Below are 26228 nucleotides of genomic sequence, written 5' to 3'. Positions count from 1 at the left end.
TTCCCTTCCCCCCTCACAACAAACACCCTGTGAGGTAGGTGGGTCTGAGGTAAGTGGTGGGGCTGAGAGAGCTCAGAAGTACTGTGACTAGCCCAAGGTCACCCAGCTGGTGTGTGTTGGAGTGCACAGGCTAATCTGAATACCCCAGATAAGCCTCCACAGCTCAGGCAGCAGAGCGGGGAACCAAACCCGGTTCCTCCAGATTAGATTACACCTGCTCTTAACCACTATGCCTCTGCTGCTCCTCTTGTAGAATCCTGTTTCCCCATTTCCTTGTCCTTGCCTCCATTTAACAGAATCGCTTGTGGCTTTCAGCGATGCAACAGGAACAATAAGAGCAACAGCCTGGAACCTCATACTCTCTCTAACAAGGTGTGCATTTCCACCACCAGCTTGCAGATTTCACGATGAAGGAGAGCAGAGGTTTTCCATGTCAGGTGTTCTGGAGGAGCCAAGAAACAGAAGAAACTGATCCTTCTTCTCCTGCATCACTGAAAGCCGGAAGCTGTTCCTGTTTTTTATCTTTGAAGTCATACGAATCAACAGCGCAGGCAGATGAATTGCAACCAGTTGGTCTATATTAGGCAAAAGGCATCAACTTTCCTGGAAGGAGGACTGACCAGAGGACCACCTATTCCAGCTTAATACCCAGTTTTAGACCTCTGCTCTAGATAAGACTCCTGCCTCTAGCAGCAGTCTGGAATTAATAACCTGCAAGCTCTCTTCTAGCCATACAGTAATTTAGAGACACCTTCCTAGCAGCAGACTGATTTCAGCAAACAGATCAGCAGAGGGCAGCCTTAACTTGCTTGCTTTTTCTAACACAAGACACGGCCACTTTTGATCCCACTCTTTCCACCACGGCACATTATGTTCAGGGGTTGCCTCTTTCTTCCCCAAGCCCTCCAACTTCCACAAAAGCTTACAGAACTGTTATAAAGTGCTGATTCATTCCCATGAATATTTTCTCCTCCACCCCTCCCCCCGCCCCCGCCCGCCCTGTGATTTTAATGGCGATGAAGTTAATCTGTCAACCGGTCTATTAGCCGACTGCCAGAAGGAGACCAGGTCTTACGCGACAGAGCCATTGCCACTCTGTGAAAAGACAGCATACCATTTTCAGTCATTCTTAAAAGAAAGGCAGGATTGGCTTTCCATACTCCGTTCCACCCTCTTATCAAACCCAAACCAGGCATGCATCTACACACGCACGCACGCACAAATCAGCAGCTAATGCACGCCATTGATTAGTTTCTTTCAGCATAGTCTCTCTTTTTTTTTTGTCGGAGGCTTAACAGACTTATTATGCTGGGGAAAGGTAGTGATTAAAACACAAAGGGTGGCTGACAACAACAAAGAGAGATGCTGCTCACCCAGCCCGAGCCCCTGATCTACTGCGAGGAGAACATTTATGCACAGTAGTGCCTGCAAGTTAAAAGAACTAATAGACAAACACACCTGGAGGCCCACTTCCCACAGCCATTAACGCAGTTAAATACTCTGCGCATGCGTGCACGCAGACAGTAAGCCTGAACTTCATGCAATCTTAAAATTGGCATTTCAATATGCCAAAGCAACAAAGGAAACCAGGAAAAAGAGGAAGAGGAAGAAGAGGAGGAAGTGGAAGAGGAAGAGGAAGAAGAAAAGGAAGAGAAGGAAAAGGAAGTGCAGTTGAGTCACAACCAGTTCATGGTGACCCCATCCACAGAGCGTTCCAGGCACGAGATGAGCAGAGTTGGTTCATCATTGCCTTCTTCCACACAGCAACCCTGGACATCCTTGGTGCAACCCTGCTTAACTTCCAAGTTCTCATGAGCTCAGGCTAAGTTAGGCCATTCATGATTGACCACAAGAACAAGATTGGAACAGATCTTTTCCTGTATTCTGCTTTCCTCAGCAGTCCCTATTAATTCTTTAAAGGCATGGCAGATAGTCGGCCTTTAGAAGAAAAGGCTTCCCAAACCCTTAGGAGAGAAATGCCTCAGTTTCTTTTCTCTCTCTCTCTCTCTCTCTCTCTCTCTCTCTCTCTCTCTCTCTCTCACACACACACACACACACACACACACACACACACACACCCTAGTTGTAATGCTATGCAGGCTCTCCTTACAGCTTGTTTTTACAGCTCTCTGGTGAGTGAGAAAAAAAGCAGCAACATGCTTACCAGATTCCCACAGCAGACCCAGCTCCGGCTGCCATCTTGGAATTACCGTATATACTCGAGTATAAGCCGGGGGGGGGGGGCCTTTTTAGCATTAAAAATGTGATGAAAAAGTCGGCTTATACTCGAATATATACGGTAATATTGAATTTAATTGACATGTGACTTAAGTTCACTTACCTCTGTAAAGTCCAAAAAAGCCTTCATAGCGCAACACTTTCTTAAAACAATCGAAGCTGTTTTTGTACATCAGCTCTCCGACGACTGACCCAGAGGTGCGTTGGTTCTGCATACGGGTCTTCACCAGATCAATGGGGTACACAGCAGTAGCCCCAACAGCTGTAAAAGAAATGGCATCAAATCTTAAACTCCAGTTTGTTAGGGACGCACATGAAAATATGTCACTGTGGATAATGCTGACTCTTCCTGCAGACGCAGCACCAAGTGCTGCATACACAAGAGGTCCAATGGAGACCAGGAGGGGGAAGTGAACCTTATTACCTTGGGCAAAAGAAATACAAAAAGATACAAGACAAGCCCAGGACATTCTTACCTCAAATCCCAAAAGTGCGGACAAGTAAAACTTCCTTCTACCTAATCAGACCCTGGTCTATCAAGGCCAGTATTGTCTATACCAGTAGTTGATATTGATCCCTGGGGGTCTCTGGGACTATCCAAGGGGCCAGTAAATGCCTAAAGGTCAAAAGGGGGTCCATCAACACCGGGGTCAACTATGAACTTCTTGAAGTCAAAGGCTGACATTTGTATAAGGACTAAAAATACGTACAATGACACAATACATTTAAGTTACAATTTATTATTGATGTTATTTATTTATCTATTTCACATGCCTGGGGGTCAATGAGGGATCAAGGATTCCATGAAGGGATCGATTGTCTAAAAAGGTGGGGGGCGGGGCTGGTCAATACTAAGGCCCCTTCCACACATGCAGAATAATGCACTTTCAATCCACTTTGCAGCTGTGCAGAACAGCCAAATCCACTTGCAAACAGTTGTGAAAGTGGCCTGAAAGTGGATTATTCTGGATGTGTGGAAGGGGCCTTAGTGGCAGTGGATCGCCAGGTTCCCTTTCATACAACCTACTGCCCAATCCATTTAAGTGGAGGTGCTGGAGACTGAATGGAAGGCTTTCTGCATGCCAAAGCAGGTGCTCTGTTTTCTGGAAACACCACTTGATTACTTTTTTTCTTGCTGAAGATAGAAGGGTGCCTGGATCACATCATTCTTAATGTCTCAAAAGATCAGGAAACAGATGGATTCTGGCCTTCTGGCTTTCACCAAAGTCCCTTTAACTGGATGTGAGCTGGGTCAGAACAAAACTGAATTCCCTATTCACCTTCAGCCCAAACAGCCAGAATAAGAACGATTCACCTCCAAAGTCAACGGCTCACATTAAGCTCCAGTAGAAAAGGAAGAGAGATTGTAGCATGAGCGGATGTGTTACTACCTCCTGTTTAAGGAGCAAGTTAGTAATTGAACGATCACTAATAACTGTGATTTTAGAAGGCAGAGATCTCATGTTTTCCCCCCATCCCTTCTTTCACTTCTGTTTTGTTCTTGGTATCAGTCCTGTCGAATATAATTAAAAGGGAGTCAACTACTGTATCCGAGAAGACTGTCTATATCATTCTGCAAGTTTTGCTCTGAAGCCCGTCTGGAGCCAGCAGCGCCAGGGCTGTATTCTGTCAGGACTTCTGATCAAGGGTTGAAGGAAGAGGGGGGGAAACCCTTAACAATACAGAGCTCTCTTCAGACCCCCTCACATCCTTACCTTGGGGAACAATGAACAGCATCTTAGGCTGATCTGCGCCAGCACAGCAAGATAATGTTACCTCAGCCCAAGCTTGAAAACGGCATACAGACATGTCACTCACCTCCAGCAATTGAGCCCAGAGTGAACCTGTAAGCAGACTCAGCTGCCTGGAGCCAGATGGGTCTGCCCAGATTGCTGTAAGATTGCTGTGAGCCAAGACGAAGGGAAGAAAAGAGAAAGAATCAGACACACACACAGACACACACAAATGTGGAAAAAAGCTGTACAAGAACTGAACGCAGCTGTGCTTTTGTAAAACTGAAAATAAAAATACATCAGACAATATACTGGCATAGAAATCTCGGAATATGGTTCATTTGGAAATCGTGACGATTCTGGGACATTCTTTGGATTTGTCCCCAATAACACCTCTAATGGGTCAGGTACTGCATGGAATGGGAAAACAGCACAGTGCTTTCCTCAAGCGTTTAATTACTGCAACCAGAATGACTGGCTCAAATGTAGGAGCAGCAAAAGATTCCAGTGTTGAGGCAGTATCTGAATAATGTTTGGTTTATAATGATTATGAATAATATTACAATGTGGACACAGATATTATCATCAATGCAGAAATTGTTGATTACATTTTATTAACTATTGGGATCAGGAAAATCCATTTTGTACCACATGACAGCAGCTGTACACATGTATTTAGGGTATTTCCATGGGTATCTGTTTGCTTTTGTACTTGCTTGGTATTTTTTAAAAGTATCTCTGATGTATAATGTATCATATTTCATACAGATGGCTACTGTCATTGTTTAAACAGTTAATTAATTAATTGATTGATTGATTGATTGATTAATTGATTAATAATAATAATAATAATAATATGTTTGATGTTTAAAGTGAAAATTTAGATCTCCGATATTTTGAAGACATTATGAATGAAAAACAAATTATTTTGTCAAGGTACACAGGGAAAACCTTGACTTTGTGGTTGGTTGGTTTTTTAATACATGTACAGTGTATTTTTTTCCTAGCAGGTACTGACCACTCAACCTACTTTTACATTACACATAAGCATTTTCTCAGATGTTACATTTACCTATACCTGGTGCAAAGCATTCTCACCCAATAGGTGTATGTGCTCTCTGAGGTAATCCTGATATTCACAGTTCCTATTTTGTGTGAAGAGGGTAACAGATTAATTTTGTATGCACATATATCTTTGGTACATGCTATGTGAAACTCTGATCCATGGAGGTCTACGTTTGGTTAAGAGGTTCCCGCACGGTACGCATGGATGTAACGTCTGAAAAAAGTTACAACATAAGTGTCTTGCTGCTCCTCAGGCCCCTTCCGCACATGCAGAATAATACACTTTCAATACACTTTCACAACTGTTTGTAAGTGGATTTTGCTATTCTGCACAGCAAAATCCAGCTTCAAAGTGCACTGAAAGTGCATTATTCTGCATGTGCGGAAGGGGCCTCAGAAAGGATGCTTGGAAGTTCATGACCAGACCAACAGCACTACCTCAGTCTTCTGCTCCAGGTATGTTCTGATGCACACTCAAAGTTCCTACCCCATTCACTTCAACCACCTGCACCAAAAATGTGCATACTAAGCTGTGTCATGTATTCAAAAAAAGCAAACGGGGTGGTGCTTTCATGTGGAAGAGTTCTGTGTGTTCATCCACAATCCCACACTCACAGCAAATTCCTGCACTGGGACATACTTCTACAGCAGTGTTTCCCAACCTTTTCAACGTTGCAGTACCCTTGACCTCGCTCTTCATATCGCAGTGTACCCTTGAGGTTCATTTGATTTTTGCATTTTTAAGGTTTTTTCCCGTTTTTGGCTTGTAGGTGGGGGGAGTGGCAAGAAGGAAAGGGGAGGGAAAGCAGCGTTGACAGCCGTGTTGTTTGTTTGCCTAAATTCGGCATGGATTGGGGGGATTTAAAGGGAGAGCTCCCTTTAAATCTACCCTCCCCAATCCACACCAAATTTAGGCAAATAAAACAATGCCGTTTTTCAATGTTGTTTAAACATTTAAACATTTGATTCTGGTGTGTGGGGGGGGGGGGCAGGCGGTAGCATTGTCATGGTACCCCTGAGACATGCTCATGGTACCTCAGGGTACCACAGAACCTTGGTTGGGAATCACTGTTCTACAGTTTATTTTATTTTACTGATTGATGTGACAAACCTATACCATAATCTTCCAGGCATTCTGTCTGTGTGGCCTTTCATTTATTTCCTGGGGAACATTCCAGCTGTGTCCAAAAGTAACCCCAGTATTTAAAACTATTGTTGAGTTTTGTGGCTCAATAAAAAATATACAGAATAAAGAAATGGAAGAAAGTCAAAGTTTTTCTCCATTAAAGTTTTTACTGCATTCCATATGCCTTCTTCCCTTAATCCTTCTATGTTTGTTCAGTTCTTTATAATCCTCAAGTAATCCCAGTCCCAAACTGCATGCTGCTGTATGTCCCAACAGTTTGTCGCTCTATGTCTGTTTTCTCTTTCCCAGTAATGGAAATATAACTTTCAGCCTATTTACGAAGGTGCCTCCTACAGCTGGTAGCATGCCTGTGTTGAGTTCGGATATGTAAATTAGCATAATTAATGCTATGGCTTTCAGAGCATGAATATTTATAAATAGAAAATTACTGTCACTGGCATCTCTCCATGAAGCCAATGAACACAGACATTTGGGTACCAGACAAAGGAAATCTTCCTGTGTTAAATACCAGCAGCAAATGTGATTGAAAGGCTGGCTTTTTTTTTAATGCTAAAACGGTCAAAAGTAAGGTGCTAATAAAAAGTTAAAAATTAATGTATGTCCACTTTCCATCAGGCAGAGACCCCCGCCTTCCATCAGGCGGACGGCCTGCTCTTCTGTTCCAAGGGGCTGAGCACCCTCTGATGGCACAGACCATGGTAGCAATTAGTTGCTTCCTCACATTGGCACAGGAATTCCTAGAGGCTTCCGTTTCCTCCTGCTCAGCAGCACAGCAGGCCTGCAAAGTGGGGGGGGGGGGGGGGCAACCACCTCAGATTCCCCTTCCCAACTAATATCGCCCCCTTATTGGAGATCTTCAAACGATGCTGCAAAAGTGTCTGTTTACAGGGCTTCCAATGCGATGTGAACAGCAGGATCTTACGAGTAGACCGGGGAGTATTGTTTGTGTGTGTGTGTGTGTGTGTGTGTGTGTGTGTGTGTGTGTGTGTGTGTGTGTGTGAGAGAGAGAGAGAGAGAGAGAGAGAGAGAGAGAGAGAGAGAGAGAGAGATTTAGTGGTTAAAGTATCAGACTAGGACCTGGGAAATCCAGGTTGAAATCTGCACTCGCCCCGAGAAAGCTTGCTGGGTGACTTTGGGCAGCCACACACTCTCAACCCTGACCTTGAGTAGTATTTGAATGGGGGACCTCCCAGAAAGAAGAAGAGAAGAAGAGTTTGGATTTATATCCCACCTTTCTCTCCTGTAAGGAGACTCAAGGTGGCCTACAAACTTCTTTCCCTTCCTCTCCCCACAACAGACACCTTCTGAGGTAGGTGGGGCTGAGAGAGTTCACCCAGCAGGAATGTAGCAGTGTGGGAACACAGTGTGGGAACACCCACCATAGTGGAGGGAGAGGGAGGGGGAGTGGAGGGAGGGGGAGGGAGGAAGGGGTGGCATGAAAGGGAGGGGAGGGGAGGGGAGGAAGCCCGACATCTGGACATGGCCCACCCACCCTAGCAGAGGGAAGGGAGGGAGGGGGAGGGGTGGCATGCAAGGGAGGGGAGATAAGCCTCTGCCACTCAGGTGAAGGAGTGGGGAATCAGATCCAGTTCTTCAGATTAGAATCCACCTGCTTTTAACCACTACACCACACTGGCTCTCAGGAATACCAGGCTTGTGACCATGAAGCCATGAAATGACAAACCAACTCCAAACTAACATGTGCGTGCGTGCGTGCGTGCGTGCGTGCGTAAATAAATAATAATAATAATAATAATAATAATAATAATAATAATAATAATAATAATAATAATAATAATAATAATAATAATAATAATAATATAGATATAGTTAGAGATACACACTCTCTCTCTAATATATGTAGGTGTGTGTACAGACCCACACACACACACACAAACAAATAGCCGTCTCCACATCTTTTAGCGGAGAATATCTTTAGGTCATTATAGGTTGCAGAAAACAAATCCTCCCCTCCCCCCCTTTGTTAATGTAGCATCAAAGGAAGGACCTCTTTCCTTGAGCTTCTGCTGAGTTTCTAATTTAAATGTTTGCTGGACATGTCTTTTCCTATTCCATGTGACTGACATCATCCTATGTGGGAAAGCTGAGTCAGGCCCAAGTCATGTTAAATGTTTAATCATTCCTCAAAGAACAAGAGTTTCCAGGAAGAGCTTCTCAGTAGACAGCAATTTACAATTGTTGGGCGGGGGGTGGGGGCGGGTACTACTCCCTGAAAACGAATTTGCCACAGAAGTTCCATTTGCTTTAACAGGACTACTTTAATGCAATATTTTCCAACAGCCAACATCAAAATGGGGGTGGGGACGGGGTTATCACCCTCCGGCTACCATGGAAACAAGGCCTACCAACAATCGAACAAAAGAGGCAAAATTCAATAATCAGTCTAGCCAAACCGTCCTGGTCAATCTCCATGAACAATAATTAGTCTTAACAAATCTTTCATGTGCTGATTGTTTAAAAAAAAAAAAAAGTAACAAAGAAAGACTGTTATCAGGCAACAGAAAGGACATATTGAAATCCCAGACAAGCTAATTCTGAAGAGGAGCTTCAATACAAAACGATCCAGATAATGTCATCATTTGCAAAATACTGACATCTGAATACACAGACGCATAAAATAATTTGACAGAAGGCTGCGTTTTTTCTTCCACAACCATCAATCTCTGGCAGGTTGATTTAAATGCTGCAGATGCCTAGATTTGCTTCAGGTAGACCAGGGGTAGGGAACCTGCGGCTCTCCAGATGTTCAGAAACTACAATTCCCATCAGCCCCTTTCAGCATGGCCAATTGGCCATGCTGAAGGCTTTGATGAAATATGAATAATTTATCTGGGCGCGCAGGATTCTAATGGAAACTCTTTAAAACTGTTGTTGATTATAGCACCAGCAATGCAAACAAGCACAGCCATTTTTAATGTCGGGGAGTGACCGAACTCTTTTTCTGATGATCAGGAGTGACCTTTTGACTGCTCCGGCTGCAGTCCGAGAGACCTGCTCTCCATCATCCAGATGTGCACCAAAATGTCTTCTGATCTTCCCTTTAGGCAGCTGTTCCTACCAAATCCTTGAAACACCTTTTTTTACAGTCTTCTATCTTAAAGACTTTTGGTCATGGCAGGGGGTAGGAATGTATGTAAATGATTCTGGGCTGTATCAATAGGAGTATAGTGTCTAGATCGAGGGATGTAATTGTACCTCTTTATTCTGCATTGGTTAGACCTCACCTGGAATATTCTGTTCAGTTCTGGGTACCACAATTCAAGAAGGATAAGCTGGAACGGATCCAGAAAGGGGCAACCAAAATGGTAAAAGGTCTGGAATCCATACCCTACAAGGAGAGACTTAGGAGTTAACAGGTACATGTTTAGTTTGGTGAGAAGGTTAAGAGGTGACATGATAGCCATGTGTTTGGATATTTGAAGGAATGTCATGTTGGTGAGAGAGCAAGCTTGTGTTCTGCTTATAGCTCACCAGAGTGGAACCAGGAGTAATGAGAGGAAAAAGAGATTCCCACCTAAGCTTATCCAGGAAAAAGCTTCCTGACGAGTAAGGGGTGTTGTAACCAGTGGAGATGCACTACCTTAGAAGTGTGGTGGAGTCTCCTTCTTTGGAGAGCTTTAAGCAGAGGCTGCATATTGCCATCTGTCAGGAGATGCTTTATTGATTGTGTGTTCCTACATTGCAGGGGGGTTGGACTTGAAATGACCCTTGTGGTCTCTTCCAGCTGTATGGTTCTATAAAAACAAACTTAGTTTCCTTTCACCAACTCTCAAGAAGCCAAAAAACACCAATTTTTGTTATTTGAAGCCAGCGAGAAAATAAAATTTAAGAGGTTTGAAGGCAGCAGATTTTTTTGAAAGGAAGTTTGCATAGCAAAGCACGAGCCGTACAGGCCAGTGAATAGGGAATTACCTCCCTCCAGGAAGACACCAAAGTCTCCCAAAGTACGACCGATTTCCGATGATCTGGAACATCAGTTCCTGGGAGAAAAGGCTGCAACTTTAGAGGCAGAATCTCTGACACTGGACCGCTTGCAAAGATCTTCCCTTCCCAAACTTTACCTTCCCAGACTCCACCCACAAAATCTCCAGGTGCTGGCAATCCTATCTGTGGATCAAAACAACTATAAATGTGCATTCTGCGGAAAATTGCAATTTTTCTTATTTCAGGAGACCTGATTTTCAGCATCTATTGCACCTTTTCTAGATTAGAACTGCTCGAGTTGTTTTTAATTTTTGCTGAAAAGACCTACCTGCCTCTGGAAAGTTCTCTGCTAAGGTGTAAGCAACGTACCCCTTAGCCAAGGGTGCTATTCTCTCAATGTCAGCCAGCGTTAAGCGTCTGTATGCAAGATCACGGAAAAGAAAGCTTTGTTAGATGTAATACGCAGGGCAAATGATTGCGCAAAGCTGATGAACAAGTACAGACATATAGGGTGGGATTCAAGGTTGCCAAATGCCTGCTAGGATCCAGAATACTTATGGCTGTACTTTCACCAGCCATTCCGCACCAAGTATTCAGTTAGCGAGCAACAGGGGGGGACATCAGAGTGACACTCTGGGAAATTTACAATCTCTAATGTGTTACCACTGTTGTGGGAAACCTTAGAGCTGCAGGTGACATGGTTATATCACTTCCGTTACACAGTTGAAAGTCAAGTTGTGGCACTGCACAACGCTGTTTCATCCGGTCCCCATTTCAACAGCCTTATGCTGGTTGCCAGGGCTGGACCCCCGCATAGCTTTTCCACAGGCACAAAGACTTCCACGGTTCTTCCTGCCACATCCCAAAATGCTCCCACAAATCCCACATTTCCGAGCAATTTATTTCCTCAGAAGTGATGGGGATTTGGCTGGAGGCATTTTTGGGATGCCACTAGAGGGAAGGAGTTCCGCGAAAGTCCACGGTCCTATGGAAGGGAAGATACTGCCACCACAGGGAAATGCTCCAGTAGACCCAGCGCTTTAGGAATATATATAAACTCCTGGAGTCACATATTCACATTTCCAGTCTCAGAGTTGTCAGCATTTTTTAAAAAAAATCCATATAGGAAGAATAACTGAGCAATATTAATATAAAAGGGAGGTTATCCTTACCCGGTAGCATTGTATAAATCAGCCAGCTGATAGAGGATATCAATTTCCAAAGGTGTAATTTGCCCAAATTTGATAGCAGATTGGGAGAATTCCTCTGTTTTTAATGAAAAGGATAGAAAAGGACTTCGCATAAAGATTTGTACATTTTTAATACACAATTCATCATAGGTAAAGCATTAAGGAAGCAAAAGTCAGACCCTTAGAGGTGAAAAGAACAAGGTATGCTTCGGGAGAAGAAAGTTTTATCTTTGGTTTTTAGCTAAGCAATGAACAACTATCATCAAAGCTGCCTTGAACCAAGAGGGAAAGCAGGATACAAATCTATATCTATAAACGCGAAATACGACTGACTGACTGACTGACTGACTGACTGACTCTATCAAAGAGCTCAAAACCACGAAACTACTAAAGTTGAGGAATTTGGCACACTGGTTACCGTTATGTGCTTCAGGTGCTTTCGCTTCAAGAAAGGATTTTTCAAAATATTCCTTCCCTTTCGACTTATTAGATAATTACTGTTCAACTCTGGCCATCTGCATAGACATTCTAGGGTGACAGTTACACACACCGAATTTCATGTGTCCTTCCAGCATATGGTATTTTAGATGGTTTTGAGTTCTTTTTGTTAAGTCATTCATTCATTCATTCAGTGAGAGTGTATTTCGGCGTTTATATATGAAAACCCGTTTCACAGGAACTTCATTTTAATGAAGAGGGCACTTTGAAGATCTAACTCCATTTGTTGCATCGACAAGTTCTGCTAATGCCCACCAAACAACAAGCATGATTGATCCAATGGTGCACCAACTGCATTCTAACACAACCCTCCTCAACGCATATGAACCTGTTCCTTCTGCTGAAACATTCACTAAAGGAGAAGAGGAATTTAGCATTAGAAATTGCATTAGAAAAAGACAGCTACAGGAAGGTTAGCTTGCAAAATATCGAAAACCAACCCATCAGTCCACAGACAGGCTGTGAGGAAATATGCTGCATGTCACCCCAAAGAAGTTCCACAAAACAGGCTGTAAAAGAAGGTATGCTGAATGTCACCCTGAAATTCATAGAGTGGCTGTGATGAAGTATGCATAGCGAAGCACGGGTATTCTGCTAGTGTTTGAATAAATAAATAAAAAGCTCCAAATGTATTTAGTCCACTGTTTACTAAAAGAGCCAGAATAACTATGCTCTAAAAAGGAGGACTTTGGATCTTCAATTACATCCCCCTGGGTGGACAGAAGGTGACTGCAGCTCTTCAGCAATGAGCAAAAGCCTTCTACACATGGTCAGAGGCACTTGTAATCCAAAAGATTCAGAACTGAACCCTCTCCTCAGAAAAAAAGAGACTGAACACAGATTCAAACTAAGCCTAGTAGAAAAAAATGTAAAGATGAATGGAACAGTTTTTAAAATACATATCAAGCTTGATTAGCTAGGGTTATTGGCCCACAATATTAATTTTCAGTACCTTTTAAAAAAGATTAGATTCGTACATCTCTTATTTCAAAGGCAGCTCCTGTTATACAGCCCTACATAAATTAAAACATCGTAATTTGTGTAATATTTGAACTCCTATGGAGAGTACCTATAGTTATATTAACAAACCAAAACAAGCTGGTACAACTACAGTTAAACTGAATTGTTATTTTTGTGATCATGTACAGAATGTATATTGTACAATAACAAAAAGAGTGACACATTACACTCTTAAAATGTTCACTGGCAAGGGGTATTTTCCCTTACTTCTCCTAAGATAGCAATAGCCGAAATTGGAGTCTGTTACAAGAGTTGCAACTTTTAACAGTTAAGTACTACCGGTAGTGGTGAGGTCACTATACAACCAGAACATCTAGTGATGGGTAGGAGAAGGCACTCTGTCAATTGTTCTCAGCAATGTCACAGGCATGATCCAATAGAGGTCTGTATATGGCAATCAGCCAGGTTCCAACCAGGCAGTGGGTGCTGCTATTTTAAATAGGAAGTAAAATGACTACAGCAAGAAGATAACCCCTTGTTTGTTTTTACATCAATGGCCTTTCTGAATTGTGGAAGGATCCGAAGCTGTAGCCACATTCTTAATAAGTGTTTTCCATGCCTTGTAATAATGTTCTTTTAACTGTAACTTTATTTAGTTTTAACTGTTTTGGGGGTTTTTCTAATGCCTATTAAATGTTTCTGAAATCTGAATTGTGGAAGGTCAGTCTTCAGCCTTGGACTATGTGGAAATTATCGTGCACATATCTTCTGTCTGTAAGTTTTCCACAACTACTGCTATAGTCAGCATATCATGGGAACATGTGTGAAGGGTTGCCTCTACCATGAAAGTGAATGGGAAAACTGCTCACACCAGTGCTTTTGGCTTGACAATAAGTCCAAATCTCATCCATCCCCTATCCTACTCCACTGAGCAAAGTTTGAAACTTTTCTCCAACTTTTAATTCATTTAAAACATGTTTATGCTGCCTATCACCTGATCAGCGTCTCCAAGGCAGCACCTATAAAAACAGTAAAACTTTTGAAAAATTAAAAACATTTAAAATTAAATTATAAAATAATTCAATGAAAACATGTAAGCAAACACAAGAACCAGGGAGAAGGGCTAACAGCTCTTACTGAGGGTATGCCAAACAAAACAAAAACGTCTGCTGGCAGAAGACACGTATAGGGAGAGGCAAGTGAATCTCCCTGATGAACAAACTTCATATTTTTGGTGCGATGACCAAGAACCACCTGTCTAACCTCCGATGGCAGGGACACCCAAAGCAGAGCCTCAAAAAAGATGACCAGAGTGAACAGGTAGCTCCATTGGGGAGAACAGGGGTCTTCAAACTATGGCCCTCCAGATGTTCATGGACTACAATTCCCCATCGGTAGCCTCCTGCCAGCATGGCCTAAGTGTGGTAGAGTTCTATGCAGGAATCTGTAGTCTATGGTATCTGGAGAACCATGAGGGCCGAACCCCTAATAGCTCCAAAGGACCCCTGGGGGAGAAGAAATTATAGGAAGAACCACTTAAGTTGGCATTAGAGGAAAAACCACTCAGGTGGGAGCAGGGTGGCCGACCTCCAGGTGGTGGCTAGAGATCTCTCACTACTTCAACTGATCTCCAGGTGAAAGAGATCAGATCAGAGATCTGGAGAACATATAGCACTTCTTTCCCTGGAGGGACATGGCTATTGCTTGCTGGAGGAGGTGGACTCTATGGCATTGCACTGATTGAAGTCCCTTCCCTTCCCTCCCCAAGCCTTGCCCTTCTAGGGCTCCATCCCCAAAATCTTCAGGTATTTCCCAACCTGGAGTCGGTAACCCTAGATGGGAGGCAGGTCTCTGGGAGAAAGGTTGAATCCAATTTCAATTTCAATAAGACTTTATTGGCATACAGAACATACAAAAAGGTTGAACCCACTCCACTATCATCAACTTTAGTGATCACAAAGTAAATAAGGCGCACTACTTTTCACTTTGCTTTTGTAACTTCTACATCTTTCCTAGCACCTCCTATAAGGCTGTATATCTTTTGAACAAGCTCCATGTTGTTCAACAAGGCATTAAAAGCATTGAAATAGGAAAAGCTGACATTGGGTGGCGTGAAATAGATCATACTCTGCAGCCTGGGGAGGAGGAGAAAAACAAAACGGAAATAGGAAGAGCTTTTATACAGGCTTCATTACAGAGTTAGAATTTGTTATAAGGTTCACTCAGTTCCACTACAAGAAGAAAAGTATAGTTAGCAGTACAATAAAGACAACCTGCTCTGTTCTACCCTGGTTCCTTTATTTGACTGGCCAGCAGAGCATCAAGACATTTAGACAAGGGATGTATTTACTCATTTAGAAAATCCATATGTAGCATATATTAAAAAGCAAAATACAATTAAAAAACAAACCCAAAAGTTGTTCACTGCTAAAACTCAGCCAGAGCTCAAGAAATAGTCCTCAGGCAAGAATCAAACAATAAAAATGTTAAAAGATCAAGCCTGAGTGAAAAGACAAAGTTTGACCCGGTTCCTAAAGGAGAGTAGAAAGGATATCAGGCAGGTCTCAAGGGGAGGGCATTCCATACAGGCATTAAGTCTAAAAAAGCCTCTCTCTGGTTACTACCTAACACATCCCAGAAGGTGGGGCACAGAGAGGAGGGGCTTCTGAGGAAGACCTTAGCTGGTGGGCTGGACAGCATTAGAGAGGTGGTTGTTTATGTACTCTAATCCCCAAGACACTAAGAGTCTGAAAGGTAAGAATCACCACTTCAGATTGTGCCCAGAAACAGATGACCAGGTAGGGCAGATTTTTTCAGCACAGGTTGGGATTAAAGGCAAGTATCACAGACAGGAGATGCATACAGAATAGCAGTGACAGGAGATGACCAGAATTATTGAATAACTAAGCATCTAGGACCATGGTGGCGAACCTTTGGCACTCCAGATGTTATGGACTACAATTCCCATCAACCCCTGCCAGCATGGCTAATTGGCCATGCTGGCAGGGGTTGGTGGGAATTGTAGTCCATAATATCTGGAGTGCCAAAGGTTCGCCACCACTGATCTAGGATAATGAGGAATCAACTGGGTTCCTCAACTCTGAATTAGTGCATATCAGGTACAGTCAGTCTCAAATAATTTCACACACTCAAATAATTTCACACGCGCTTTAATTGATCTGCTTCTCACAAAGGATTTCAAAAAAGGGGACAAGTTTTCTGAGGTTGGAAGAGACCCTCAAATATTCTGCTCTGGAATACTGTCTAAAAAAATCCAGTGAGACTCCAATTGCTCACATTTTTTTCCTTAGTAGCAGAGGATATATCTGCATCTCTTAAAGAGTGTACATGTATAAAACATTTGTCATCGTAAATATGTCCAGCAATACTGGACTTTTTCAACATTTTTCAAGGGCCTTAAAGCATCCCTGAACTGGGGCATCATTATACTCAGAAGAGAGCAAGCAACAGATCTTATTTCATTCTGTAGTGGACAAAACAGAATTGAAACTTTGGTTAAGTGCAGTTTTAATGAACGGATAAAATTACTGAAAGTAAAGTTCTCACTAAATATGGGAAAATAACCTTGCTTCTCCCTGTTGGCTTATAATTGTTAATAATTTACATGGGTCCCCTTGGGAAATTCCTAGAAGTACAGCAAAATCATCCCCATACAACAGACAATCCTAAACTCCCAAAATTGGAGGACGTACATTTCCAATTGAACAACAGCCATAGGCAACTTGAGACATGTTTCTTGTCACTTACTGAGACTAGGTTTTCTTCCACAAAAGGAGTGAGCATGTGAGAGCGAATAGTGACCATGATGTCGCTGAAATCCAAACCGGTAATCATGCCGGTTTTGTTTTTATCTTTCAGTGCAAATGCTTGCCGTGCGTGCTCTAACTGCAGCTCCTGTGGGGGGAAAGGACTTGGTTAAAATGTTTTTGTTTTCCAAAGTCCAGGTGTATAAACTTCTTCCAGATAACTCTTGTCCACATGCTTGTTAACCCCTTCAAAGAAGTCCAACGGCTGGTTAGTCAGTACTATCCTGTAAAGAAACAATGGTGATTCTTCCTCAGTACTGATAGTTCCTCCATGGGGTTAATCATTCTGTCTTTAATGTTTCCAATTTACCTGGTAGCCATTACACTAACTGCCCTGTAATTTCCTGAATCTCCTCTGGATCTTTTTTTTTTAAATCAACATTATATTCACCACCTTCCACTCTTCTGAAAGGCAGGTTGACATTAGCAACAAATTGTATATATTTGCATTCGAGTTCCTTAAGAACCATCAAGTATATGCCTTCCAGATCCAGCAACTTGGAACCTTAGAACTTCAGCTCTCAGTACCTGTATTTGTTTTAGTTCTTCAATGTTCTTGAAAACAGCTTCTCTGACATGGGCAACTGTCCCCTATTTTCAGAGGATAGCCATATTTGTCTGGAGTAGAAGAGCTAGATATAGGGCCAGTAGTACTTCAGAGCACAACAAGATTTTGGAGCTATAAACCTTCAAGAGTCAAAGTGCCCTTTGTCAGACAACAATCCTTCTCCAGCTACGCTTCTGGTCATCAAAGCATTTCAACTTCAACTACTGTCCAGGCAGTTTCTTGTTTCTGTTATTATTGCTTAACTTTTTTTTAGCAATACGCTACTTACATTCTACTTTTGCCTGTCTTCTTGTCATCTTACATTGGATTTGCCAGAAACGGTCCTCTTTCTTCTCCTTTTAAAAGAAAGCCTTCTTGCCTTCTATGGATTTCTTGACTGTTATAGTTAACCTTGCTGGCATCCTCTTAAATTCAATAGCATACTCCCTATCTGAGTCTTATAATTTATCTGAGTGTCAATTAGAGTAGATTTAAAACATTTCCAACCATCCTGAAAAGAGACAAATAGCTTTACCCGCCTTATCAGCTTCCTTTTGACTAATATCCTCATGTCTGAAAAGGTATCTTTGGAAACCAAGTATGGTTGTGCTGGAATTTTGGGGCTGCTTTTCATAAGAACATAAGGACATAAGAACTAGCCTGCTGGATCAGACCAGAGTCCATCTAGTCCAGCACTCTGCTACTCGCAGTGGCCCACCAGGTGCCTTTGGGAGCTCACATGCAGGAGGTGAAAGCAATGGCCTGCTGCTGCTGCTGCTCCTGAGCACCTGGTCTGCTAAGGCATTTGCAATCTCAGATCAAGGAGGATCGAGATTGGTAGCCATAGATCGACTTCTCCTCCATAAATCTGTCCAAGCCCTTTTTAAAGCTATCCAGGTTAGTGGCCATCACCACCTCCTGTGGCAGCATATTCCTAGAAAGAGCACCAATCACACGTTGCGTGAAGAAGTGTTTCCTTTTATTAGTCTTAATTCTTCCCCCCAGCATTTTCAACGAATGCCCCCTGGTTCTAGTATTGTGAGAAAGAGAGAAAAATGTCTCTCTGTCAACATTTTCTACCCCATGCATAATTTTATAGACTTCAATCATATCCCCCCCCTCAGGCGTCTCCTCTCCAAACTAAAGAGTCAGTCAGTCTAAGCAAGCCTTTATTGGCATAAAATAAAACATACAAAATCAGCCTACAAATTTTGCCCATTATTGCTCACAATTATAGACACTGGTACTAAAATACTAAATGCACTAAGAAAAATATATACATGGTCCTTCTGTAACTATAGGACATTCCTTCGAAAATAAGTTAACTCACTTAAGCGATCATGGGATACTTGACGAAGCTAGCCGGAAATTACTGCTGGCTATGTATGTGGTCATTAATGCATAGACATTGGTTGAGTATTCATCTAGACCAGGGGTAGGGGAACCTCTGGCTCTCCAGATGTTCAGGAACTACAATTCCCATCAGCCCCTACTCAGCATGTAGCCATTTGTGGCCATGCTAATAAGAAAAACTAAATAGAACAAGATCCTGAACATCTAAGGAAAACACAATTCTGATCTGGGCTTTCACTAGATCTATTATTGTTAGCAGAAATTTTGCTACATTCTCACACACTGTGGGGTCCATGTTGTTCAAAAGCATAGGTATCTTAAGAGCATCAGTTAGATTGTTATACAGAAATGGGATAAGTGCAGATTGTGACATTCTGATTTTTGCAAACCTTACACAATGAAAGAGGGTATGATCGAGTGTCTCCACCTGACCCATATTGCATGGACATAGCCTCCTCTGTTTATCAATTTGTTGATATCTGCCATAGAGCAGCATAGAAGGCATTAGATTGAATCTGGCCAGTGTTAAAGCTCTTCTTAATTTAGGGTTGGTGATCCACTGTAAATAATTGGCCTAAACTAAAGAGTCCCAAACGCTGCAGCCTCTCCTCATAGGGAAGGTGCTCCAATCCTTCAATCATCCTCGTTGCCCTTCTCTGCACTTTTTCTATCTCTTCGATATCCTTTTTGAGATGCGGCGACCAGAACTGGACACAGAACTCCATATACATAAATGCCAAACCCAATAGCATGAGATCACTGTTCCCAGTTGGAATAACAACATATAAATCTCACACCAAGACCAAGTTCAAGTTAAGAATCCTCTCTCCTCTACTGGCATTACGACCAAATGCTCACAGGCATAATCATTTGCAGCAGATGAGAATTTTGTTTCTCTTAAGAACTAGCCTGCTGGATCAGACCAGAGTCCATCTAGTCCAGCACTCTGCTACTCGCAGTGGCCCACCAGGTGCCTTTGGGAGCTCACATGCAGGAGGTGAAAGCAATGGCCTTCTGCTGCTGCTGCTCCCGAGCACCTGGTCTGCTAAGGCATTTGCAATCTCAGATCAAGGCGAATCAAGATTGGTAGCCATAGATCGACTTCTCCTCCATAAATCTGTCCAAGCCCCTTTTAAAGCTATCCAGGTTAGTGGCCATCACCACCTCCTGTGGCAGCATATTCCAAACACCAATCTGCGTTGCGTGAAAAAAAGGGTGTTTTCCTTTTTTATTAGTCCTAATCCTTCCCCCCAGCATAATCAATCACTGCCCTCTGGTTCTGGTATTGTGAGAAAGAAAAATTTCTCTCTGTCAGCTTACATTTTCTACCCCATGCATAATTTTATAGACTTCCAATCATATCCCCCCTCAGACGTCTTCTCATCCCAGAGCTAAAGGAGTCCCCAGCGCATGCAGCCTCTCCTCATAAGGAAGGTGCTCCAGCCCCTCAATCACCTCCCTCGTTGCCCTTCTCTGTACTTTTTCTATCTCTCTTCAATATCCTTTTTTGAGGATGTGGCTGACCAGAACTATGAACACGAAAGTACTCAAATTGATGATCGCCGCTTTATGGCTAAGGGCATGACAATCCTTGCAGTTTTATTATCAACTCCTTTCCTAATTATCCCCAGCATAGAGTTTGCCTTTTTCACAGCTGCCATGCATTGAGTGGACATTCCCATGGAACTATCAACTAAGACGCCCAAATCCCTTTCCTGGTCTGTGACTGATAGCACTGACCCCTGTAGCGTGTATGTGAAGTTTGGATTTTTTGCCCCTATGTGCATCACTTTACATTTTGCTACATTGAACTGCATTTGCCATTTCTGAGCCCACTCACCTAATTTATCAAGGTCCGCTTGGAGCTCTTCGCAATCCTTTGTGGTTCTCACCATCCTACATAATTTGGTATCATCTGCAAACTTGGCCACCACGCTACCTACCCCTACTTCCAGGTCATTTATCTTGCATGAACTGAACGCGTTTACCCAGTCAGCGAGGAACGGAAAATGGCTTTGGGCAATTCTTTTTCTTTCATGTGGCCTCTTGTTCTTGAATACGCTGTAAAAGTACCCGGCAAGCAAATCTTGTAAAGCTGGTCACCACAAGAACAAACCTGATCTTCTGACATAGATTCAGGCATGCAAATCTTTATTTTTAGGGTTAGGGTGTCAGAAAGCAATCCCGGCCACGGCCTTGCGGAATAGACCACATTATCCACACAATAACTCTTCATAAATACATACATTAAGCTATACAATGTGTGGTTTGAAGACACACAGGGAAAGCAACTGCAGCTGTATTTTAATTGGCCAATCATCAGTTCAGCAAGTTCCTTAGCTAAACATAAATCGATTTATAACGGGTTCAACAGCATTAAGGCAGAACAAGAAAGAGAATCATTATCATAACAAAAAATATGAATAACTGACCTGCAAAAACTGAGTGAATTCTGAATATGTCAGGTGTTTCTTTCTGTTATGTCCAAAGTGCAAGCGGATAAACTCACAGTCCCAATTAAAAGGTATGTGATGATGAATAATGGTCTGCCCAAATATTTCTTTTACATTTTCTTTGGAATGAAACAAAAAAAATTAAAGTTTATTAGAAAATGAAAATATTTTTGTCCTGCTTCAAATTCTTCTAACAGGAAAACATATACTTGAAGAAAAGCCCATCCAACAGATAAACCTTTACGTTAGAGTCCCGTTCGTTTCGCAACCCCCCTTCCCCACACACACGCACTCTATATAGAATAGATTTTAATTCTACTTTTGTATTAATACTATGTAGGTCTTCAGGATCCATGATTTTGCCTTATTCAGTTTTAATTAAGAAGCAATTTCTTTCTTTCATTACAAATACCTGATACTTTGCATGCTGATATAAAATCAGTGGTGTGTTTCTTGATTCTACAACATTTCAAATTAAGGCCTTATTGAAAGGCAATGAATGCCTACATTTCAGTATAACACAATATTCCTCAGACTACGCACAGTGTGATTGAGACTTGATTATTACATTCACTCTGGTCTGAATGCAACTATTAAAGGCAGGTATACGACATACCATCCAAGCAGTGTCATTATCATCACAGAAAAATACATTAACTATTTCAAGATCATGACCAAAAACATGACCCTCATGGAGAACATTTTAACCACGTAAAGTGTCCAATTATAGTAATGTTTAAAATAATGTCAAGGATGCCGTTTTGGGCATATTCAGACAATAGATAACAGTGACCTGGTAAGTGTGCTAAGAGTGCATTTCTTTTATCTGCTGCCTACCAAGAGTGGGGGGAAACAACATATACCCTACAGCATTTCACAAATGAAAATGGGGACATGATTGTCATGTCATAACAAGGCTCATTTGTAGAACCCCATTGTTAACAATGCCTTTCTTTCACACTGCTGGAAGTTCTAGTTGGTAGGCTACATTCAGTTATTCTTTAATTGTGTATACTCCATCATTTGCTGCTTTGGTTAAAAATATACTTGTAACATAATTGTAGTACATACAGTTCAAGGTACTGTCTTCTGGTGAACTTAAGCTGGTCTACCAAGAGATACCACATGGTCCCTCATCTAGATAGTAACCAGACCCAGTACTTCTTAGTTTAATCAAGATGGCTGCTTCAGGGGCACTTAAACCGTTTCTTTTAAATAGGAGAGTGTTTGTACATATATAATAGCATCTATTCCAAGCTGTACCACATACCCCTATTTCCAGTGGATTCAAAAATTTTAGTAACAGGTTCCAATGGTGATGGGATTCAAACAGTGGAGTAGCACCAATGGTAGGCTGAAGTGAGGACGACAGGCGATGGCCGAGAGCATTCCTGGTGGCGGGCATTCCTGGAAGTGAGGGCTGTGGCAGGGCGCAGAGGCGTCGCCCAAGGTGCCGCATTTCCCCTTCGCCCCGCCTCTAGATTCAAATAATGACTGTTTAAAGTATTAAAAAAGCAATATACCGAAGGTAGTGTATTATTTCTTTTTTATATAATTATATTGATTGATTTTAAATAATAACATAAGTAAGGAGAGAAACCAAAAACTGTTCACAATTGTTAACGTATTACAAACATATCTAATTGTCTATCTCTCTCAACCTCCAAACTAAAACATCCTATATTGCCTCCCTCCTTCCCATATTTCCCTCCCTTCCTACTTTTTACTTCTCCTTCAGATTCCTATAACTACTTTATCTATTCCACTTGAAATAAAACTAACAGATCCAAAATCCTTAATCTAAAAGAGTAGTTAAAGTCCTCTCTTTCCAATATAAATTTCAAGGGAAAAAAAGAAAATGAAAAATCTTTACCTATAATACTTTCCCAACCTTTATACCAATGAACAAAAAAAACAGAATTACTATATATTGTATTATTTCATACAGTTCATACACATGTGGAAGGGTGCCATGGGGGGTAGGGGGGCTGCAGGGGGCCCTGGGGGGCGATTTTGCATCCCCCACTTGACGAGATTTGTTGTACCCAGGGACAGAGATTACCTCCTTGTCCCTAGTGGAGTTAATCATTAATAACCGGTTCTCCGAACTTAGGAAAATTTTTGTAACCAGTTCTACTGAATAGGTGCGAATAGGCTGCATCCCACCTCTGCCTTTCCCCGAAAATAAGACCTATCCCGAAAATAAGCCCTAGCATGATTTTTCATGATTTTTGGAGGATGCTTGAAATATAAGCCCTACTCCAAAAATAAGTCCTAGTTACAGATTCCCCAGCGCAGCTGATCTGGTCACATGAGTGGTGCAAAATCATGGAAAAAATAAGACATCCCCTGAAAATAAGCCCTAATGCATTTTTTGGACAAAAATTAATATAACTGCCCTGTAATATAACCCAAATATAATTTGGGCCATTTTGTACACATGCATTTTGCATACATGCCAGCCTTACCCATAGGTTAAGGAACTTCATTAAATAGTCCCAAACTTGGTCTCTTTTACAGCCTGCTGCCATTATGGGGTTTCTCCTCCAACAAGAGAATAATATGATAAACCTCAGGCTATACACAAGAAGATCCCAAGACTCGTGCAGTATTTTGTTCCAAATTTTTCACTTTCATTTTTACTGCCTGCCCCTCCCTTCTTAAAGTTCTTACACTGGTAGAGGTATACATGGTCTCCAGAGATTCCTATTAGCTTACAAATAATCCAAGAGACCTGAAAACTGCATACAGATGAACAATATTTTGGAATTCCTCATTTGGGTACTGACAAATCTTGCTCTGTATCCTCACTTCTCTGGATCTCCTCCCCAAAATAACAAGCTTACCCAATGCATGTTTATCAGGTGAATTAGCTAGGACTTACTCCCAAGTAAATATGCTTAGGTCTATAGCAGGGGTTAGCAACCTTTAACACCCAAAGAGCCATTTGGACCCGTTTTCTACGGAAAAGAAAACACTTGGAGCCGCAAATACTTTTTGACATTTAAAAAGGAGATAACACTGTATATATCGTTTTTTTACCTTTACGCTTTGTATAAACAATTATAGTGTGTTATGAAATCCATGAAGTGCTACATCGCCATCATCAGCCAACCAGGCAGCTGGGACATGAAAGCTGGAAGTGGCTTGGGAGTCTCTTGGGAGTGTGGGAGTCTCGGGCTGTGCCTCTCTAGGAACGGGGACTCTTTCCCATTAACCCTTAGGACGACTCTCCGAAGGAGGCTGAGAGGACCCAAGCCATGCGGAGCCGCAGTACAAGAACAAAAGAGCCGCATTGTGGCTCCGGAGCCGCGGGTTGCAGACCCCTGGTCTATAGCCTTCGCCCAATAGTCCATTGCATTCATAGTAATGCTGCTGTAATTCCAATGGATTTGTGAAACAAAGCTACGCTTTTTTTTGCATAATGAAAAAAATTCTACCATATTACTTGCTAGCATACATAAAATGTTTCTTGCAAAGGTACCTTTCCTATTTTGATAGCAGTTAATACTTCCAGATATTCATTGCCTCTATATTGCAGCAGGGTAGAAGGTGCCTTCCATCAAGGCAAATGATGTAGTAATTTAAGGAAGGAAGTATATTGCTTTTCAATGTGTTACCAAGACCTGCAGAAATGCAGAATTTCACAGTGCAATATGGATTTAGGGAGTACTTGGACTTTGTGAGAAGTTCCAATGTATAAAGACAAATTACATTCTTATACTGGCTTTTATTACAACAATGTGCACCCCCTGAAAAGAATAAAGATAGTTCCACTATGAATTCTAAATTTTACACATAATGGGGACTTTTATGTGTCTCAGGCAAAAGACTTTAGCCAGTCATAGGGGAAGTAATTCAGCACCAGATGATCAGCCAAGGAAATCAGAATGTGTGACGTGAAGAAAACTTTCAAAAAGTATATCAAGTAATAAGTTGAGTATTTTTCTCCAGGCAACTTAATTGAAAAAAGGGTGAATGCAGTCAAGTCAGTGTGTTCAATGTCAGAACTGTGATGTAATATTTTTCCTTGACTGACATAACTAAAATTTCACAGGGAGGGCTGGGAGCAGATAGGAAGTTCTCACACACTTCCTTTTCTCGCACACTTTCTGATTGTTACAGCATCTTGGTGTGTTATCCAGACAAAGGAAATAGGGTTCAATAAAGCTGTATGAGAATCTTCCATGTGTGGGTGTTGTACAGTGAGATGAGATTATGTTTTCTGATGTACTTTTTTTATAGTCGAAACAGTTTAATTTTGCATTTCAAGGCCTTCCTCTAACTATTGGCACAAAGTGTTCTCAGAAGTTAACTTATTGGTTGTGGGAGTAAAAACACTTAGCTAATAGCTAATAAGAAGCTATTTATCTCAGTATAAACTCAGGCAATAGTTTTCGGCAAAGAGAGCCTGCTCTACCCTACAAATGATCTACCCTACAAATTACCCTAGGGCAATCTTTTTTTGGGGGGGGGGATTAAAAATGAAACAGATAGTCCATCTAAGGCCTCTTCAACCCACGCAGAATAATGCACTTCCAATCACTTTCACAATTGTTTGCAAGTGGATTTTGCTATTCCAGACAGTAAAATCCTGCTGCAAAGTGCTAAAAGTGGATTGAAAGTGCATTATTTGGCATGTACGGAAGGGGCCTAAGGCTTCCTTGCCACTGTGCAGAAGTTCGCTCTCACTGAGCGAAACTAAGCCACCAGCGAGAGCTTTCCCTGCTGGGTGGCTGCCCAACCTGTGCAGCAACAACACAGTGGTTGGGTGGCCTACAGGGAATATTGCAGGGGACTGTTGCCAGAGTAGTCGGAGAACAACCCTGCTTTTGGAAACCTGATGTCTCAGCCTTGCCATTTCCCGCCCCTAAGCTCCTTGTAGCCTAATGAAATGCAGAGAAAACGGCTGAGACTTCTGCAAAGGCACATTGCACCCACGCACAGGGTTCAGCACGATGTACACTAAACAAATGTCATGTAGCAGAATCAAATGTTGGCCTTGGAACTCAGACGCTTGGTTTAAAATCCCTACATGGCCCTCATGTCTCCCCTGGGTGGTCTCACAGAAGTTACCATTTCTCAACCTAATCTATCTTGTTACTGTGTGGATTTAAAAAATAATTAAATATAGCAACAGAACTCCACCCTAACAACCAATGACCTTGCGTTAATGCCAGCTATATTTGCATGAAGGCCCCTTAACCAGCTTGGATTGGCCCACATGGCCCCCTGACTGCTGGGATCATTTCCTGAAGATAAGAAGATACAA

At 42.0% G+C, this 26228-nt stretch overlaps 1 protein-coding gene across 1 annotated transcript in view; it reads right to left on the bottom strand.

The window, feature by feature from the left end:
• The window catches only part of SLC25A12 (solute carrier family 25 member 12), a 77838-nt gene that overhangs the window by 25127 nt on the left and 26483 nt on the right, over positions 1–26228 (bottom strand). Inside the window, exons 5-12 of the mRNA XM_048485961.1 lie at positions 20936–21075; positions 16545–16691; positions 14768–14904; positions 11301–11396; positions 10457–10545; positions 6437–6447; positions 4057–4141; positions 2342–2500 (exon numbers count right to left, since the gene is read on the bottom strand). Of these exons, the coding sequence (XP_048341918.1) occupies positions 2342–2500; positions 4057–4141; positions 6437–6447; positions 10457–10545; positions 11301–11396; positions 14768–14904; positions 16545–16691; positions 20936–21075 (864 nt within the window). The remainder of the gene's footprint in view (positions 1–2341; positions 2501–4056; positions 4142–6436; positions 6448–10456; positions 10546–11300; positions 11397–14767; positions 14905–16544; positions 16692–20935; positions 21076–26228) is intronic.

The sequence above is a fragment of the Sphaerodactylus townsendi genome, linkage group LG02 (assembly GCF_021028975.2).
Source record: "Sphaerodactylus townsendi isolate TG3544 linkage group LG02, MPM_Stown_v2.3, whole genome shotgun sequence".
Lineage (NCBI taxonomy): Eukaryota > Metazoa > Chordata > Lepidosauria > Squamata > Sphaerodactylidae > Sphaerodactylus > Sphaerodactylus townsendi.
Note: the sequence above shows the minus strand (reverse complement) of the source record. Positions and strands in the feature narration are given on the sequence as shown.